This window comes from Bos indicus, chromosome 1 (genome assembly GCF_029378745.1).
Source record: "Bos indicus isolate NIAB-ARS_2022 breed Sahiwal x Tharparkar chromosome 1, NIAB-ARS_B.indTharparkar_mat_pri_1.0, whole genome shotgun sequence".
In the NCBI taxonomy this organism is placed as follows: domain Eukaryota; kingdom Metazoa; phylum Chordata; class Mammalia; order Artiodactyla; family Bovidae; genus Bos; species Bos indicus.
The window spans coordinates 146,238,167-146,256,130 of record NC_091760.1 but is presented as its reverse complement, the minus strand read 5'-3'; the positions used below and the strand labels follow the sequence as shown (position 1 = coordinate 146,256,130).

Here is a 17,964-nt window from a genome sequence, read left to right as displayed (position 1 = left end):
CAGGAGATATTTTTAGCACCTGCCAGCACTTTTAATGTCTCAAAACTGCCCCCCAGAACTGGTCTTGGCATCACATTGGGTCCCCTCTGTGCATCTTGCATTCCCAGCTGTGCCCAAGCCCTGGGCCAGACCCATCTCCATAGGACACACAGCCCTCTGCCCCCCAACTTCCACACCACCCCCCATCTCTCCTGAGGCCTAGAGAGGGCAGGTGGCCCTCTGAAGCCCTGCGACCGGCCCCTCCCTGGCTCCTCCTCTGCCATAGGTAGGAGGATGAAGGTGCCAGAATGCCTGTCCCTTGTTCCCACAGCCTGGCGTGTCCCAGATGCCCCAGCTCCTCAGACCCCTGCCTCAGACAGCTTGGGTGCTGTAACAAACACCACCGATGGGGCGGCTTGAACAGTAGACATTTATCATCTCACAATTCTGGAGGCTGAAGCCTGAGATGGGGGTGCCACAGAGCTGGTTCCTCCGTGGCCTGCCTCCTTGGCCTGCAGACAGCTGTCTCTGCCTGGTGTCCTCACATGTCATCCTCCCTGTGCTTCTCTGGTCTCATCTTCTCATAAGGACGGCAGTCCTACAGGATTAGGACCAGCCTTAGTGACCACATTTTAACCTCATCACCTCTGTAAAGACCCTGGCTCTAGGCCGTGCTGGGGTGAGGGCCAGGTGGTGCTGGGGCTTGCATTGGGACCATGTGCGACGGCTGGTCACCCACACTCACCCACAGTCACCCGGGAGCTGTAGCTGCACAGGACGGGCCTGCCCCCAGCCTGCAGGGTCTCTGGGCTCCCCAGCCCCTTCTCCCTCTTCCAGTTCCCGTGAGCAGTGGCTAGAGGGGTGGGCTTCCAACTGCCCAGACAGCTGGGGGCCTGAAAGACCTGGGTATCTCCTCTCCTGGCCCCGTGGTGACTGTGAGAGGGGTGAAGTGGCCTTGGACCTGATCACCCCAAAGGCCATGTGGGGTACCCAATGCCAGGAGAAACACAGATGGTGTGGGCTGCTCTTGGGAGGGGCCTGCGGGGGTCCATGTGCTGCCAGGGTGACCATGTGATGGGTGGGCCTTTGCAGAAGGGAAACAGCACCACCCCCAGTTCAAAAATCATGAAGGACTTCAAGATGGCATTGACCTGAGGTGGCCCTCTCGGCTCAGGGCCCTGTGCTGCTGACCTGGGGGTACGTGGCCCCTTGTGGGGATCCTCTGGCCTCAGTGGGATAGGGAGCTGGGCCTCACCTGCCTGCCCCTCCCCAGTGCCATGGGCCTGCACTCCCCGCCCCTCCCTGCCAATACCTGCCCTCCTGCCAGCCAGCTGTGCTGACCTCTGCTGAGAGCCAGGCCCAGGGCCTCACACACAGTCCCTCTTTTCCCTCTGTGGCCCTGAGGCTCAGTTGTTCATGAAGAAATAGCTGCCAGGAGGGTCATCCAGAGGGTCACCAGGGGGCCCTGGGCCCAACTGGGCCTGGAGCCTGGGGTGACCTGAGGCTGTAACCTGCTGAGGACTTTCCCCCAGGAGTCCAGTACTTCTTTCAGGGGAGCCCACACTCACCTGGGCAGAGGTCTCGGTCCTCCCCTCCACCCTCTCCTTTACTGGCCGCCACAGGGTCCTGGCTCTGCCCCTCCCCCGTCTGCCCAGTTAATAAGAAGCCTGGCGCAGGGAGGGCCCTGATTGGGGAATAAAGGCCCCGCCAGCCTCCTTCCCACCTCTGCTGGTGCAAGGAGCGTCTGGGTCAGGGTTTGGACCATGTCCCGGCTGGTGGAATGTGTCCCCAACTTCTCAGAGGGGAACAATCAGGAGGTGAGGGCCTGGGGGTGGCCAGGGCAGTGCAGGGGGCTTGGGGCCAGGAGGGCAAGGCTTGGGCTGGAGCCTGGGGACTGTCTTTTCTGGAAAGGGTGAGGAAGGAGCAGCGGGTGGGCAACCAGTCAGGGGTCCTGGTCCAGGTCTGGGCAGGTCGTTTGGCCTCTCGGGTGATGGTGGAGCACCGGAAGGCTGACCCACACAGTTGTTTGAGGGTCCTTGTGTGGGGCACAGTCTCCCCTCCCCCACCTGTCCTTATCCCCAGGTTATCTGCAGGAAACAAGTCACAGAGCACTGGGCAGGCCTTCCTACTGCCTCAGGAGCTTCTGGGCTGCCTGGAGGCCGGGGCCCCGACCCTCTGTGACCTTGGCCTGTAGTCACCTTCTAGGGGCCCTGGCAGCCCCCCACCCAGTTCTGCTCCCTGCCTCAGTTTCTCCCCATGGGGCTGCCTGTCGCTGTTCCCAGATGCCGAGAGCCAGCTCTTGGCCCTGTGTCTGGGTGGGGACAGGACAGACTGGGCCCCAGCAGCTCCTGTGCCCTCCTCCTCTCGGGGAGACGGAGGCGCAGGCCCGGCTTCACACCCAGGTGATTGATGCCATCGCTCGAGCAGTGGCCCAGACCCCGGGCTGCACGCTGCTGGACGTGGACGCTGGCCCCTCCACCAACCGCACTGTCTACACCTTCGTGGGGTGCCCTGAGGACGTAGTGGAGGGGGCCCTGAATGCTGCCCGCACTGCCCACCGGCTCATCGACATGAGCCGGCACAGAGGTGAGGGCGGGGGAGGGCGGCCTGCCTTGCGCTCAGGACTTGCAGAGGGCAAGGGGCCAACAGGCTCGCTGGATGCTCCTTTGACCCCGTTTACATTTCAGGGGCCCAAGAGTGGCCGGCAGCAAGGTGCTCACACTCTGCACGGGCCCTGGGTATGGGGGACAGAGCCCTATCTGTCAACAGCCCACAAACCAAACACATTCTTTGGGCGGCAGTGTCAAAGGTCAATGGACACATGGGGAACTGGTCAAAGGGCAAGGTCTCTGGCCTCTCACAGAGTGGGAGGGAATTCATGAGTGATTCCAACTGGTGAAGGGCAACCGAGGCTTTATCTCAGAGAAGCTGCCTGGGGGAGGGGATGATGTGGGACTACCATCTGGGGGACCGCCTGGGGGGAGGGGACATGGGGTTGTCATCTGGGGAGCTGCCTGGGGGGAGGGGACTTAGGGCTGCCATCTGGGGGGCTGCTTGGGGGGAGGGGACGTGGGGCTGCCATCTAGGGGGCTGCTTGAGGGGAGGGGATGTGGGGCTGCCATCTGGGGGGCTGCCTGGGGGAGGGGACGTGGGGCTGCCATCTGGGGGGCTGCTTGGGGGGAGGGGACGTGGGGCTGCCATCTAGGGGGCTGCTTGAGGGGAGGGGATGTGGGGCTGCCATCTGGGGGGCTGCCTGGGGGAGGGGACGTGGGGCTGCCATCTGGGGGGCTGCTTGAGGGGAGGGGATGTGGGGCTGCCATCTGGGGGGCTGCCTGGGGGAGGGGACGTGGGGCTGCCATCTGGGGGGCTGCTTGGGGGGAGGGGACGTGGGGCTGCCATCTAGGGGGCTGCTTGAGGGGAGGGGATGTGGGGCTGCCATCTGGGGGGCTGCCTGGGGGAGGGGACGTGGGGCTGCCATCTGGGGGGCTGCTTGAGGGGAGGGGATGTGGGGCTGCCATCTGGGGGGCTGCCTGGGGGAGGGGACATGGGGCTGCCATCTGGGGGGCCGCCTGGGGGAGGGGACGTGGGGCTGCCATCTGGGGGGCTGCCTGGGGGAGGGGGAGTGGGGCTGCCGTCTGGGGGGCCGCCTGGGGGAGGGGGCGTGGGGCTGCCGTCTGGGGAGCCGCCTGGGGGGAGGGGGCGTGGGGCTGCCATCTGGGGAGCCGCCTGGGGGGAGGGGGCGTGGGGCTGCCGTCTGGCCGTGGGCTGCTGGCCTGCAGTGGGACTCGGCTTCTGAGGACACCCTGTAGGGCAGCAGGGTGGAGGAGTCCACTCCCTGAGAGCGCAGATGGTAGCTAGGGAGGGGGAGGGGTTAGCCACCGACAGGCCACAGTGCTCAGTCTGCCTCTCTGGGGCCCTGTGGTCAGTCTGAATGTGCGCAGAAGGAGCCGGAGGGCGGTGTTCTGCACCTAGGCCCCCCTTCCTCAGCCCCATCTCTGTGTAGGGGAGCACCCCCGGATGGGTGCCCTGGACGTGTGCCCCTTCATCCCAGTGAGGGGCGTCACCATGGACGAGTGTGTGCTGTGTGCCCAGGCCTTTGGCCAGCGGCTGGCAGAGGAGCTGGGTGTGCCAGGTGAGAGCCCAGGGCGGGCGGCCCCTCCTCACCTCAGCTCAACAGCAGCAGCACCAGGCACCCTGTGAGGGTCTCTGCTCTTACATCCTTAAAAATGCAGATTTTAAGGGAAAAAAACCCTACCATGCCGGTTTTTGACAGGTAGGAGTATGTCCCCCTTCTCCTGTGATGAGAACCTGTGGGGACAGGGTCCCAGCCGTCAGGGAGCTGGCAGACCCTCAGCCTTGCTTGGCAGTGGGCTTGAGTAGTGGCTCCGTGAAGGGCTTGAGCAAGATGGACAGACAGAAAGCCCTTAACAGTCTCTTTGGGGAATTAAATCAAGGCAAGCCCAGCACACACAACAGGTGGACACCTGAGAGGCCAGCTGCAGGTCCGGGCCCTGCCTGTGGGCTGATGGGCCGACTTGGGCATGGGTCTCCTGTCTCGTGCGGGTGTCGGGAGCTGGCGGTGAGCTTTGTTTTCTCTCCTCCACATTCCATGTTTTGTTCAGTGAAAATGCACTTTGGAGAGAAACATGAATATCCTTCCAGACCCGAGTGCCTGCTCCCAACTCTTGTGGGTGGACAATGGCTTTTTCTGGGGCATCAGAGCCTGGGCAGTGGGGGTGGGGCCTGCCCTGCCCCTGGGTGGGCAGAGGAGGGTTCCTGCCCATACAGAGTGCCCATCAGGGACCACCCACACCCACTCGACGGGGCACAGAGATGGGGGCTGCCAGCAAGACGGAGCTGCAGGAACGGGGTCCTGCAATGCTCGCCGCCGGGGGCCTGACTTGCCAGGTCCCTTTGCAGTGTACCTCTATGGTGAGGCGGCACGGATGACCAGCCGCCAGTCCCTGCCAGCCATCCGGGCCGGGGAGTACGAGGCCCTCCCTGAGAAGGTGCCGTGCCCCCTCATCAGGGGGCGGTCTGGGCTGGGCCCTCCTCCCCCCTTCCCTCACCCGCCCGTCTCCCCACAGCTCAAGCAGGCCGAGTGGGCACCCGACTTCGGGCCCAGCTCCTTCATTCCCAGCTGGGGGGCCACCGCCACAGGGGCACGGAAGTTCCTCCTGGCATTCAACATCAACCTGCTCAGCACCAAGGAGCAGGCGCACCGCATCGCCCTCAATCTCCGTGAGCAGGGTCGTGGGAAGGACCAGGTAGGCGGCACCTGCAGTCCCATGAGGCCTGGCCTGTCCCTGTTGCATCTCGAGGGCTCCCAGAGAGGGTCAAGGCTGGGCACCATGTGTGGACCCACTGGCCACAGGTCCTGCCCACTTCGGTGTCCATGCCGTGTGGGACTGGCAGGGTGAGGGTTCCAGGGTTTGAGGTTCGGGAGCAGGTCTTTCGGAGAAGGCAATGGCACCCCACTCCAGTACTCTTGCCTGGAAAATCCCATGGACAGAGGAGCCTGGTAGGCTGCAGTCCATGGGGTCGATAAGAGTCGGACACAACTGAATGACTTCACTTTCACTTTTCACTTTCATGCATTGGAGAAGGAAATGGCAACCCACTCCAGTGTTCTTGCCTGGAGAATCTCAGGGATGGGGGAGCCTGATGGGCTGCGGTCTATGGGGTCGCACAGAGTTGGACACAACTGAAGCGACTTAGCAGCAGCAGCAGCAGCAGCAGGTCTTTAAGGACATTTTCCATGGAAGCAGCAGGTCTACAGCTGTGGCCAACATACTGCAGCATTTCCATGCTGATAGGAAAACAGGCATTCCTGAGCCCCAGGTATCCCCAGGTACCCCAGGTGCCCTGACCCACTAAGTCTGTTACAGGAACTCCCACCTAATTTGAGCACCACTTCTGCAGAAACTTTGCGTTGGACACAGGTAGACAAAGACACACCTGTGAAGGAGGCCCTGCTCCTCACCTGTCAGCCTCCGCCCCCAGAGACCTGGGCCTGGCTTCTTTCCCAAACACTCAGCCATCGGCAAGCACAGCACAAAAGCATGGCAACTCCCCAGTCCTTCTCTGTGCTCTGCTGAGGTCAGAAGTCAGAGGTCCCCCCCGAGGGGGAGTGAGTGCCCCAAGGAGCAAGGGCTGCAAGCTGGCCTCTGGGGCAGGGGTGGGATGGGAGGAAGGAGCCAGGCCCAGGACAAGGACGTGGGTGGAATGCTGGCCAGGCAGCAGGGCCTGGTCTGAGCCTGGACCCTGTGTGGGGTGAGCCGCTGTTGGGGGCTCTGCTTCTGGTGGTGGGCAGGCCCCTCCCATGCTCAGATGAGAGGCCGGGAGAGCAAGGCGAGGAGGAGACCAGCCACACGGCACAGTTTTCAGGCCACGGCCTGCCTTGTCCCTGTGTCTGGGGCAGAAGGGAGACCCTGGGCCAGCTGAGGGGATGCAGGGGGAGGGGACTGTCAGTGCGGGGTGCCAGGAGAGGCAGGGCCGGGCTGGGTAAGCCTTGTCCTCCGCAGCCAGGACGCCTGAGCAAGGTGCAGGGCATCGGCTGGTACCTGGATGAGAAGAACCTGGCTCAGGTGTCCATGAACCTCCTGGACTTTGAAGTCACAGGGCTGCACACCGTCTATGAGGAGACCTGCAGAGAAGCCCAGGTGAGCGGGGCAGGTCCTCCCCATATTCCCAAACCCAGCTGCCTGGGCACTGATGCCTCGATCTCCGACCTCTGCTCTCCGCCCTCTGCAGGAGCTGAGCCTCCCAGTGGTGGGCTCGCAGCTGGTGGGCCTGGTGCCTCTGAAAGCCCTGCTGGATGCGGCCACCTTCTACTGCGAGCAGGAGAATCTGTTCCTCCTGGAGGAGGAGCAGCGGCTCAGGCTGGTGGGCAGGGCCCGTGCGGGTGGGGCTGGAGCTGGGGGGCTGGGGGTCCTGAGAGCAGGGCGGCTGCTCCAGGTACCTGCTCCCCAGGCCCGGGTTCCTGTCCATGTGGCCTCCTACTTCTCCTTCTTTGTTTTATTGTCTGTGTCTGCAAGTCGAGATCACATTTTTCACTTGGTAGATACTGTTGGGGTTTTCTCTATGACCTAAAATATATTCAGTCTTGTGAAACTTCTGTGAGAGGGGGTGCCTGGGCTCAGTCGGATGGAGGGACTTGCCCCTCCTCTGGTCCTGACCCGTCCAGATTTGGGGATGTGAGTCTAGCCTCCGTGGGCTATTCAGCACGTGGTTCCTGTGGTCCTGGGTCCCTCTAGCCAGCTCTGGCGGTAGCCAGCTTTTGCCATCCTGTTGCTCTGGCCTCAGGGTGGTTCTGTTTTGAAGGTATTTCTTAAAATGAGCACATGACTGGATTTCTCTGAGAGTTTTTGTCTTTTGGTTGTTGGGTTTATCCTTTTGTATTTACTAATCTAGCAGATATGCTTGGACTTGCTTTGGTCCTGTTTTTAGGCAGAGAGGATGTGGTTTCCTTCCGGTTACATGGAGGCAATATAATGTGTGTATGCAACTCTGTGTCCAGCTCTGTGACCCCATGGACGGTAGCCCACCAGGCTCCTCTGTCCTTGGGGATTCTCCAGGCAAGAATGCTGGAGTGGGTTGCCATGCCCTCCTCCAGGGGATCTTCCCAACCCAGGGATTGAACCACATCTCCTGGGTCTTTTGCATTGCAGGTGGATTCTTTACTGCTGAGTCATCGGGAAAGCCCGTAACTTAACGTATTCATCTCCATTTTTGATTTATTAAGTTAAACTCTATCTAAATGTATCAATGTGATTTGTCAATTTTTATCAGTTCAGGTACCACAAAGATATTCGGTTCTAGGCCATTGCAAATAAATCAAATATCCCAATAAAGCCACTCACATGATTTTCTGGTTTCCTGGTATATATAAAAGTTATATTCATACTAGACTATAGTCTGTTAAGTGTGCAATATCATTGTGTCTAAAAAAACTGTGCACATACTTAAAAGTACTTTATTGCTAAAAAAAAAAAAAAAAAGCTAACCTTCTTCTGAGTTTTCAGAGAGTTGTGATTTTAATGCTGGTGGAGGGTTTGAAATACTGTGAGAATTACCAAAATGTGACACAGAGACACACTGTGAGCAAATGTTGTTGGAAAAAGGGCGCCTATAGACTTGTTTGAAGCAGCGTTGCTACAAAATTTGTCCAAAACTCACTGTCTGTGAGCCTTGAGGTCTGTGATCTGCAGGCTGCTTGCTGTGCACATGAGAAAGTAACTCTCGATGTTTACCCCCATCTTTTCTCCTTTCTCTGCTGCTGCTGCTAAGTCGCCTCAGTCGTGTCTGACTCTGTTCGACCCCATAGACGGCAGCCCAATAGACTCCGCTGCTCCTGGGATTCTCCAGGCAAGAACACTGGAGTGGGTTGCCATTTCCTTCTCCAATGCAGGAAAGTGAAAAGTGAAAGTGAAGTCGCTCAGTCGTGTCCGATTCTTAGAGACCTCATGGACTACTGCCTACCAGGCTCCTCCGTCCATGGGATTTTCCAGGCGAGAGTACTGGAGTGGGGTGCCATTGCCTTCTCATCTCCCTTCTCTAGTTCCTGGTTTTTTAGAGCTGTGTCATTTTTTTTTTTTTAGGGAGTTGGTTCTTTTAAATATTTTTTCAGCTTTTAAAATTATGGTAAAATACACATGACATAAAATTTCCCATCTTAGCCATATTTAAGCGTGCTGGTCAGTGGTGTTAAGGACGTTTATAAAGTTGTGCGGCCATCACCGCCATCCAGGATGGGGTTTCCAGTTTCTCTGAAAGGTACTGTCAGAAAGGTATCGCTCACACTGTCCCCGCCAGTCACCGGCAGTGCTCCATGTCACGGCACCGTCTTCCCGCCCTGGACTTGGGCTGTGCCCCCTTCAGTGTCTTTAGTTCCTTTCAGCATGTTTTGTAGGTCTCATTGCAGTCTTTCACCTCCTTGGTGAAGTTAATTAATCCCTGAGTGTTTCTTTTTTTTTTGGCTGCTACTGAAAACGGAATTGTTTTCGTAATTTGTTCTTCAGCGTTCATTGTCAGTGTTCAGAAATGCACTGATCTTTGTGGGTTGACTTTGCATCCTGCTACCTCGCTGAATTCATTTGTTAGTTCTCGGTGGTTAACTTTCCAAGTTTGCACAGTATACTCACTCCTTTAGCTCTTAATCGGTGTTAGAATGTCTCTTGACTCTTGGTGAAGAAAGACAAGAAAATCAGTGCACTGTGTGAGCTGTCATTGCTGGTCCAGACTTAAACTGCTTAGTCGTTATTTGTACATTGTCCGAAGTATACCACTTACCTTCTGTAACCACATCACATGAATTAAATATACATGGATATTTAAGCTTGGTTCTGTGCTTAAGTGAGTCACTGTGCATCTCCGTCCTTTCTCTGTTGCCTAGATTTCACAGTCAAGCAGGTTTTTGAAGAAAGGCTCAAGGGGGCTTTATTCTGTAGGTTCTGGTGTGTTTGGGAATGTCTGTGTGACTTTATTCTTTTGAAACAGTAGGACAATCAAAGAGCTTCCCTGGTGGCTCAGTGGTAAATAACCCACGTGACAATGCAGGAGACTCAGAGACACGGGTTGGATCTCTGGGTCAGGAAGATCCCCTGAAGAAGGGAATGGCCACCCGCTCCAATATCCTTGCTGGAAAATCCCACAGACAGAGGAGCCTGGTGGGTCCTAGAGGTCCACGGGGTTGCAAAGACACAACTTAGTAACTAAACAACAACAACGATAAAGGAGAACCAACACCTCCAGTCGCTTGGTTTTCTCCTGAGGATGTTGCAGGCACATCTTGGACCCTTTGGAGTAAATGTTGCTGTGTGTATGGTGGTGGAGTCTACGGCCGCCTGGTGACTTCCACACCCCTGCTGACCGGTTCTTTCTCCCTGGTGCTTGACAAACTGTCTTTATCCTTGAAATTCAGTAACTCTGCCATATATGTCTTGGTGTTGATTATTCTGCATCAGTTTTTCTTTAGAGCAGGGTTCTGTGTGATTTACAGATTCATTCTTGTTCAGTTTCAGGAATATTTTCTTTAATATTTTTGATTCAGTGTTTGGTTCTTTCACTTTGCAGACACAGTCACTCCATGGTAGCATTTTCTTCTTCCATATATCCTGTTTTTTTCTATACTTTCTCTCCATTTCCCCCCTCTCCATTTGCTGTGGTTTTCTCAGGCCTCACTTCTTAATCACTTATGTACTTTATAGCTGGGTTTGTTCTCTTTCTGGCCATTACAAAGTTCTGTGTTACTTTATTTTGAGGTAATTCTTGCTCACGGAAGAGGTCCGCACATAGTATCAGGAGTTGCTTTATTCCCTCCAGATTCACCTACTGTTATTTTGCATCATTTTCTGTATCTCTCTTTCTCTACAGTCATGCACAATCACACTTGTTTCTGGACCATTTCAGAGTAGACTGAAGACACTGTGCCCTTTATGCCTCGTTTATTCAGAGTGTATTTGTCTAGATCAAGGACATTCTGTTATATAACCACAGTGCAATGATCAAAATCAGGAAATTCAGCACAGTACGATCTGCTCTAATCTGCAGACTGTAATCAAATCATGTCAGTGTCTCCCTCTCCTGGCTCCACCCCAGACCAGGAGTGGGTCCACGTGCCTTGTCTTTTATGGCCCTTAATCTGGACCAGGGCCCCAGTTCTCCCTGTCCTTCCTTGACCATGATGGGCTGTGAGCACTGCTTGCTGGGTGCTGGTCTGACCTTTCTCAGGGCTGGGCGTGCTTGTGTGTTTCTGGCAAGAGCAGCACAGAAGTGATGGGGTGTCCCCCTCAGGGCGTTCGCTACCTGGGTCCCCTTGTTGAAGTGGTATCTCCAACCCAGGGTTATCACTGTGGTGTTCCTATTTTTCCTATTGTTGTTAATAAGCACTCCCTGGGGCGACAGTTGAAGACATGTAAATACTTTGTGCTTCTTGAAATCCAGCCTCAAGAATCTCCCTCCTCCATCCTTTTTCCACTTTCACCTCTCCCACATCTATTTATCGTTTATTAACATGTTTGATGCTCTCTATTGCTTCTTTAAACCATAGTATTTTATATTCTTTATCTGGAAGTTCTGAGATCTGCATTCTTTGAAGGTCTGGCTCTCCAAACTATCATGCCTGCTGACACGCGTAGTGATGCTTTTTCTGGTGCTTTGGGAGTTCGGGCTGTGCGCCTGGGTTTCTTCTGTGGTTTTTTGGTCATGCCTAGTTGCTCAGTCATGTCCGACTCTGTGCGACCCCCTGACTGTAGCCCGTCAGTCTTCTCTGACCGTGGGATTCTCCAGGCAAGAATATTGGAGTGGGTTGCCATTTCCTGCTCCAAGGGATCTTCCTGAATTCTTGGTCACGGGTTTAAACTCGTGTTGCCTCAGGCAGGTGCTTGCGCCCTGTAGATGAGCCTCTTGTTTGGGCTTTGGAGCCACACAGAGGAGAATTCTGGGTGAGCCGTGGCCTCTCTCCCTCTCAGGTTACAATTCCCAGGAAAGATATTTTCTGGGGCTTCACCATCTGGGGGCTTCACCAAACGTAAGTCTCAGACTGGAAAGACTGAGACTTTCCTGTGAAGGGTGGCTCTCCCCAAATTCATCCTTGGAGATGTTGTCTTCCAGGGGTCTCCCGTCTGACCCCTGCTCCTGAGAGATGGCTCAGGCGTCTCCGGGTGAACCCAGCTCCAGGGCAGGGAGAGCTTCTGGGCACTTCTGGCCGTGGATGGTTTCCTTTACTTTCTTCCAGGCTTGTGGGTGCTAAAGTCCATTCTGACAGTTCTGTTCCTCTTTCTGAGGTTTTCTGCAGCATCCTCTGGGAGACCTCGGGCCATCCCTGGCTCTCAACTTGTCCCGTACTCGTCGCTTTCTGTTCCGTGTAGAATGTGTCCCCATGTGGCTCAGAGGGGCTGGGACTGTGTTGCCAGCATCAGCACCATGATGTGTCCTTAAAGCATCTTTAGGTGAAAGAAATTCCTCTCTGATATGGGGAATTCCTTTCATCAAAAGGATATTTCCAACTTTGTTTTGAAGTTGGGTAAACTTCACTTTTTGTCACACATCAAGGGTCATAGCTGGGCTGCTCACGCAGCTCTGGGCCTTTGAGAGCCAGAGCCACTGACTCCCAGGAGCTGGAACCCCATCCAGGAGGCAGTTGTCTCGGCCCCTTTCCAGCACAGGCTCTCGAGTGGGGAGGACGGGTCACGCTGGGCCCGGGTCTCCCTGGGGCAATGCAGTGGGTGGAGTCCAGGGCCCGGCAGGGCATCTGCCTCGAAGGGCTTCTGTCTGCAGGGCTGCTGGTGTGTGTGTGTGTGTGTGTGTGTGTGTGGCAGCTGTGTCCCTGCAAGCTCCACACCAGGGCCAGGGAGCACCCCCACAGGTGGCAGGGGTGGGACCTGGGCTCAAGGGGAACCCCAGTCACCAGGCCCTCTTCCAGGTGGTGAACCGGCTGGGCCTGGACTCCCTGTCCCCCTTCAACCCCAAGGAGCGGATCATCGAGTGAGCAGCCCCCAGCCCCCACCCCTGTGCAGAGACCCCCTCGGTTGTCCAGAGCTCTGCTCCATCGCTAAGTGTAGGGCTGGGGGCTTGTTGGGGGGCCCAGTGAGGCCCCAACAGGTCCCACTCGGTCCTCACACAGCTCCTGACTGGTCACAGCTGCTTTCGGGGTGGCTGCTCTGCAAACAGGGCCCATATCCCCTTCCCTGTGCTGTTGCGAGCCAGGGACCGCCCCCGCCCCCGCCCCTGCCAGTCCCACCTTTCTAGCCTAGAAGTAATGACCAAGGACCCTCCGACATAGACCCTAGCCCACCCCAACCCTGGCCCCCCTGACCGCCCCTGCCTCGCAGGTACCTGGTCCCCCAGGACGGGCCCGAGCAAAGCCTGGTGGACCAGCCCCTGCGCGCTTTCATCCGGGCCGTGGGTGCCCGCTCGGCAGCCCCGGGGGGCGGCTCTGTGGCCGCAGCCAGTGCAGCCATGGTGAGTGGGGCCCGGGGCGAGGAGGTGGGGTAGGAGGTGGGGTGGGCGGTGGGGGTCGGGGAGCCCGGCCCGGGGCTGGTCCCATGATCAGCGCGTTCTCCCCAGGGCGCCGCCCTGGCCTCCATGGCCGGCCTGATGACCTATGGGCGGCGCCAGTTCGAGCACCTGGACGTGACCATGCGCCGCCTGATCCCGCCCTTCCGCGCCGCCGTGGCTGAGCTGACTGCGATGGTGGACGCCGACGCCCGGGCCTTTGAGGCCTACCTGGTGTGTGTGCAGGCGGGCCGTCTCCACTGGCCCTACGGAGCAGGACCTGAGGGACAGTGGGGTCAGTGGACAGTGATGGGGGGTCTCCAGAGGAGAGAAAGGTGGTCCAAGGTCATGGGGGTGAGGGGCAGATTGCCATTAGCACAGACGTCTGGAGACCAGGGGGCCTGGAGGGAGGGGACAGTGGTCTGGCTGCTCTTGGGTTGAGCCCAGCAGGTGTGACCCCAGGTCGGAGTCTCTGCAGGGCTGGGGGACGGGGGAGAGGAGGACACCTGCCCTGAGGGTCAGCCAGGCTCAGCGTCCCCCTGCCCAGCTCCCTGCGTCCTGCTGATGAGCCGACACCCAGACCCGCAGATGCTGGAGGAAGACCAGGTCCTCAGGGAAGAGCTCTGGTCCCAAAAGTGTGGGAACAGAAATCTTTACATGGTAACACAGTCAGTCACAGTGTCAGCGATCAGAGAAGACAGACAGTTCAGCGACAGACGGAAAGGGCCCCAGGAGCTGGGAGGCTAGATCCAGACCTCCCTTGTTCGGGAGGGCCTGGAGGAGGGGTGTCCGTCAGACCTGGGTGGAGGTCAGAGGACTCACAGGAAGGTCTAGGTGTGAGTTCAAGGTCAAGAAGCCCCAGGTGTGTGTGAGAGCAGAGCCAGCAGGGGACACAGGAGAGGAGGGAAGGGGGGTGCTTGGACCCCGCCGGGGAGGAGGGCCTGCTGGGGAAGGTGTGAGCTCCAGGCCGACACCAGTGCTCGGAGCCACCTTGGGGCAAGACCTGGTATGGGGGTGGATGGTGCTCTGGGCACGCTTGGGGTGGAGGCCACGGGTCAGCCCTGCTGCGGGGTTTGGGCCGAGTCTAGGCTGCACCTGGGCCCCTGGGTGGACAGCTGGCCTCTGTCACTGGGCCTCAGTGGATGGCTGTGTGAGTGACTCGGGGGAGGCTTTCGCCCCGGGGTGAGTGTGTTTCCTGCATGAAGGATGCCGCCTGGTGGCCCTTGCAGAGCTTCCGTGGGTGGGGTGCCTGGAGTGGTCCTCCCGAGGTCCCCTGACAACGTGGCCATCCGACCTGGAGGTCGCGTGAGCCTCTTGGTGCGTCTCACATGGGCGGGGCAGTGGGAGGAGCAGTTTCATACTTCCTGGAAGGAGGCCTGCGTTGTATGTCGCCCTCGGGGGTCGGGGGACACGGCCTGAGCCTTTATGCTGGTCTCTGGGGTCGCACAGTTGCCTCCCCTGGAGTGGGTGGGGAAGACTGGTGCTGGAGCCCTCACTCCCCTCCGGCCCCCTCTCCAGTCCCTCACAGGTGGCCCTCCATCTGTAATCCACAGATGCAAACTTGGAGGTGGTGGGCGCTGTGTTAGGCCCCCGCCCTCCCCAGGCTCCCAGTCCCCTTGTCACAGTCCCTCACCCCGCTGTGTTTCTGTGCTTGCTCTGGCAGAAAGCGACAAAACTGCCCAAGAACACACCTGAGGACAAGGACAGGTGAGTGCAGCGAAATCCCTGGTACTGGTCAGCCCCCCCGGGTGTGCTGTGGCTGAACAACGATTTCCCTGTGGTCCCCAGCCTGGTTCCGTGGGCTCCTCGAGGAGCCATTGGGTAGGGACTGGGAGTGTCTGGGCGCCCCGGGATCTGACCGCCAATGCCCTTGCTTACAGACGTGCGGCCGCCCTGCAGGAGGGGCTGAGGCAGGCGGTGGCTGTGCCCTTGGCGCTGGCAGAAACGGTGGCCTCACTGTGGCCGGCACTGCGAGAGCTGGCCCTGTGTGTGAACCTGGCCTGCAGGTCAGACCTGCAGGTACGTGGCAGGGCCCTGCTGCCGGTGCAGAGTGAAGGGTCAGTGGGCGTCACAGCTGCTCACTGAGCCAGCAGACTTGAGTGCTCGCAGGGTGTCTCAGTCCATCTCAGCCTGCAGGGCCGGCTCTGCTAAGATCTTGTTCAAGGTCACACAGCAGAGGCAGACACTTGAGTGTGCTCCAGAGTCCACCTCTGACTGTCCCCTCAGGCCCCAGCCGCCCTCCTCCCCATCGGCCCCTCTCCCAGAAACCCCAGGTGCTCGCAGAAATGCATGCACGCCCTGTCTGTAGCTTCTGCACGGAGGCCTGGGACAAGGGCCATCACACCCATTGCTGTTTGTCTACAGCCCGATCCGAGGCCCCCAGCCATATGGTCTTTACAGAGAGACACCTGTTTTCAGTGTCTGGTCTTCAGGCCCTAAGGACTGCACCCTCCTTTCCTGGGAGGTGGCTGCCTGTGAGTTGTTAAGAAGGTTCTAGAAGCCGCCTGAGCACAGAGGCCATGATTCCTGCATTCTGGGTCTTCCTGGCCCAGCATGTGCTGCCCATCTCTGTGGCCCCTCAGGGCCTGTAAGCGGCCAGCATGCTGTGCTCGTTGTTAAAGGCCCCCTGTAGCCAGCTCCCGGCTTCCCAGGTGGCTCAGTGGTAAAGACTCTGCCTGCCAATTGAGGAGCCGCAGGTTCCATCCCTGGGTCCGGAAAAGCCCCTGGAGAAGGAAACGGCAGCCCAACCCAGTATTCTTGCCTGGGATTATCCCATGGACAGAGGAGCCTGGTGGGCTACAGTCCATGGGGTCACAAAGAGTTGGACACTGAGTGACTGAGCATGCATCCAGCCTGGGCTAAGCACATCTCCAGCCTGGGCTATGCCTGAGGCATCACTGGGCCGCGGGGTTGGAGTGCCGAAGTCAGCAGGGTGTGGACTGCTGGGTGGTCAGCTGAGGGTGGGCCTCTGAGCACTGGATGGCGCAGGGGCCCTGGGACCCTCCTTGGAGAGGGCCAGGCTTCTGTCCAGTGACTCCAGGCTCCCGAGGGCTGTGTGGATGTTTCCCTGCTCGAGTGACCGGTCAGATTGCCATCTTCAGGGTTGAGGCGTGAGGCCCCCAGGCTATGTCCTGGGCTGAGGAGTGGGCAGGGGGAGGCCTGCTGCCTGCCCCATCACTGCCGGCTGGTTCTGCCTCGTGGCCATTGCAGGTGGCAGCCAAGGCCCTGGAGACAGGTGTGTTTGGTGCATATTTCAACGTGCTCATCAACCTGAAGGATGTCACTGATGACGCGTTTAAGGACCAGGTGAGTGGGGGCGCATGCCAGGCCCACCAAGGGGCCTGGAGGTTGCCTTGGTTCCCACATGTGGGGCCCAGGGGTGCCTGGCTAGCATGTCCTTGAGGGAGGGGTGTGTCTGACGAGACAATCCTCCAGCTGCTGCGGGTGTAAAGGCCTGTCTTGCAGAACGCAGGCTTCAGGGGACAGCTGGGGCCTTCTTTCAGGGTCTCTGTGGGGGCGGGTGGCCTGGGTGCCTGCTGGCACCCCCTCTCTCCCTCCTGGGGGCTCTGGCCAGGGCCAGGTCCCCTGGCTGGGCTGGGCTGCAGCACCAGCAACACGTGGTCTCAGGGAGCAGTTGCTGGCCTGTGCAATTGTCCTGCTTCAGCGTTTGTGACAATTTCACTGTCACTCTTTTTGGAGGAGAATTCACAGAACGTGCAACTCACTATGTTAAATTATACAAGTCAGAGGCAGTTGGCACATCTATGGTTGTGAGACCATCACCTCTATCCAGTGCTGGAACGTTCTCGCCACTCCAAAGGAGGCCCCACAGTAACCCCCATTCCCAGCCCTGGCCACCAACCTGTATTTGTGATTTTGTGGTGATTGTTAAAAAGCGATTTCCTGACTGGGAATGGGAGCAGTAGGGCCAGCCAGTCCCCACCTGCCTCTGTAGCTAAGCTGAGCTCATCATCAGGGAAGGCCCTGTCCATCCCAGGGCATTGAGATAATGCACTAGCCACTCAAGCACTGCCCTTTGGGCTTGGAGGACACAGTCCCGCCTTCAGCAGTGGTGGATAAAGTAGGGAGACTGGGAGGGTGGGAACTGGGCCTTGCTGGCCCCAAATGTCAGGAAAGACAGAGGGACCCCCCCCATCCCCACGAGAGACCTGTGAGGATCTGGAGTTCCAGGTCAGAGGCTCGGGGCCACCCAGAGTGGATAGCCCAGGGAACCGGCAGGGAGGCTGGGCCCGTGGGTGGGTGGCAGGTGAGCAGTGATGACAGCGCTCCTGTGTCTTTAGGTCCGCCGGCGCATCTCCAGCCTCCTGCAAGACGCCCAGACACAGGCAGCCCTGGTGCTGGACGGGCTGGAGGCCCGGCAGGAGTGATGGCTGAGCAGGGAATCGACGGACTCCACTCCCCCTTGCAGCCCCTCCAGACACGTCCTGGGGGCCCAGATGTGGGGGATGTGAGGGGCAAGGATAGGGGGCTGTGAGGAGTGGGCATGGCTGGGGTTGGCAGTGCCAGTAAAGTGATGACACACTGGTGCCTGTGGGGTCCATGTGGGGTGCATGTGGGATACCAATGAGGGGCTTGGGGGAGGTCTGAGCTGAGTGGCAGGAATGGGACCTCGTGATGTGCCAAACATGGGGAGACAAGTGGGAGGGAATGGGGGTGGAACATGAGGTGACCCAGGGTCACAGAGTACCTGGGGTCCTGGGGGCCTGAGCCCCCTTAGTAGGACCCTCAAATCTCATGGAGGGATGAGGGCCATGCTGCCTGATGGACAGGGAATGGCGGGGGATCCACCAAGGTGAGGGGTGGCCGGGCCAGCTCCTCCCAAGGCAGGAGAACATGAGAGCAGCAAGCGGCCGAGGACGGGAAAGTGATGTGTGGGCCAGGTCCCGGGTTCTGGGGGAAGAGGGTGCAGTGTCAGACCTGGGGTCCCGGAAGGGAGAGTCCCCGGCATTGGGCACTGACTTCTCTTGG

General features: G+C 58.5%; 1 protein-coding gene and 1 long non-coding RNA gene across 4 annotated transcripts; one reads left to right on the top strand and one right to left on the bottom strand.

Annotated features, from left to right (window-relative positions):
- Positions 1-395: 395 nt before the first annotated feature.
- On the bottom strand, positions 396-1,635 carry LOC139184959 (uncharacterized). The gene is made up of 2 exons (XR_011568525.1): positions 1,548-1,635; positions 396-577 (listed from the first exon to the last, which is right to left on the bottom strand). It is a non-coding gene; the product is annotated as an uncharacterized lncRNA (long non-coding RNA).
- An 11-nt stretch (positions 1,636-1,646) lies between these two features.
- Positions 1,647-17,522, top strand: FTCD (formimidoyltransferase cyclodeaminase). Of its 3 annotated transcripts, XM_070796330.1 has the most exons (15): positions 1,647-1,796; positions 2,382-2,565; positions 3,983-4,111; positions 4,900-4,988; positions 5,067-5,246; positions 6,504-6,641; positions 6,733-6,864; positions 8,269-8,346; positions 12,404-12,465; positions 12,813-12,942; positions 13,048-13,209; positions 14,639-14,682; positions 14,856-14,994; positions 16,186-16,281; positions 17,277-17,522. In XM_070796330.1, exons 1-15 carry the CDS (start codon positions 1,743-1,745, stop codon positions 17,361-17,363), a joined length of 1,704 nt encoding a protein of 567 aa, XP_070652431.1. In that variant the 5' UTR covers positions 1,647-1,742; the 3' UTR covers positions 17,364-17,522. The 3 variants fall into 3 exon arrangements, with proteins under 3 accessions (XP_070652431.1, XP_019819229.2, XP_070652439.1); XM_019963670.2 differs by lacking the exon at positions 8,269-8,346; XM_070796338.1 differs by lacking the exons at positions 16,186-16,281; positions 17,277-17,522 and having other exon boundaries at positions 13,048-13,270; positions 14,856-14,991.
- The last annotated feature ends 442 nt before the right edge of the window (positions 17,523-17,964 follow it).

Bases quoted from the DNA above. Each gene is read 5' to 3' on its own strand.
- FTCD (XM_070796330.1), top strand. From the start codon at position 1,743: ATGTCCCGGCTGGTGGAATGTGTCCCCAACTTCTCAGAGGGGAACAAT. The intron at 1,797-2,381 runs GTGAGGGCCTGG...CTTCACACCCAG, and splicing joins CAGAGGGGAACAATCAGGAG to GTGATTGATGCCATCGCTCG. The intron at 14,995-16,185 runs GTACGTGGCAGG...TGGCCATTGCAG, and splicing joins CCTGCAGGTCAGACCTGCAG to GTGGCAGCCAAGGCCCTGGA.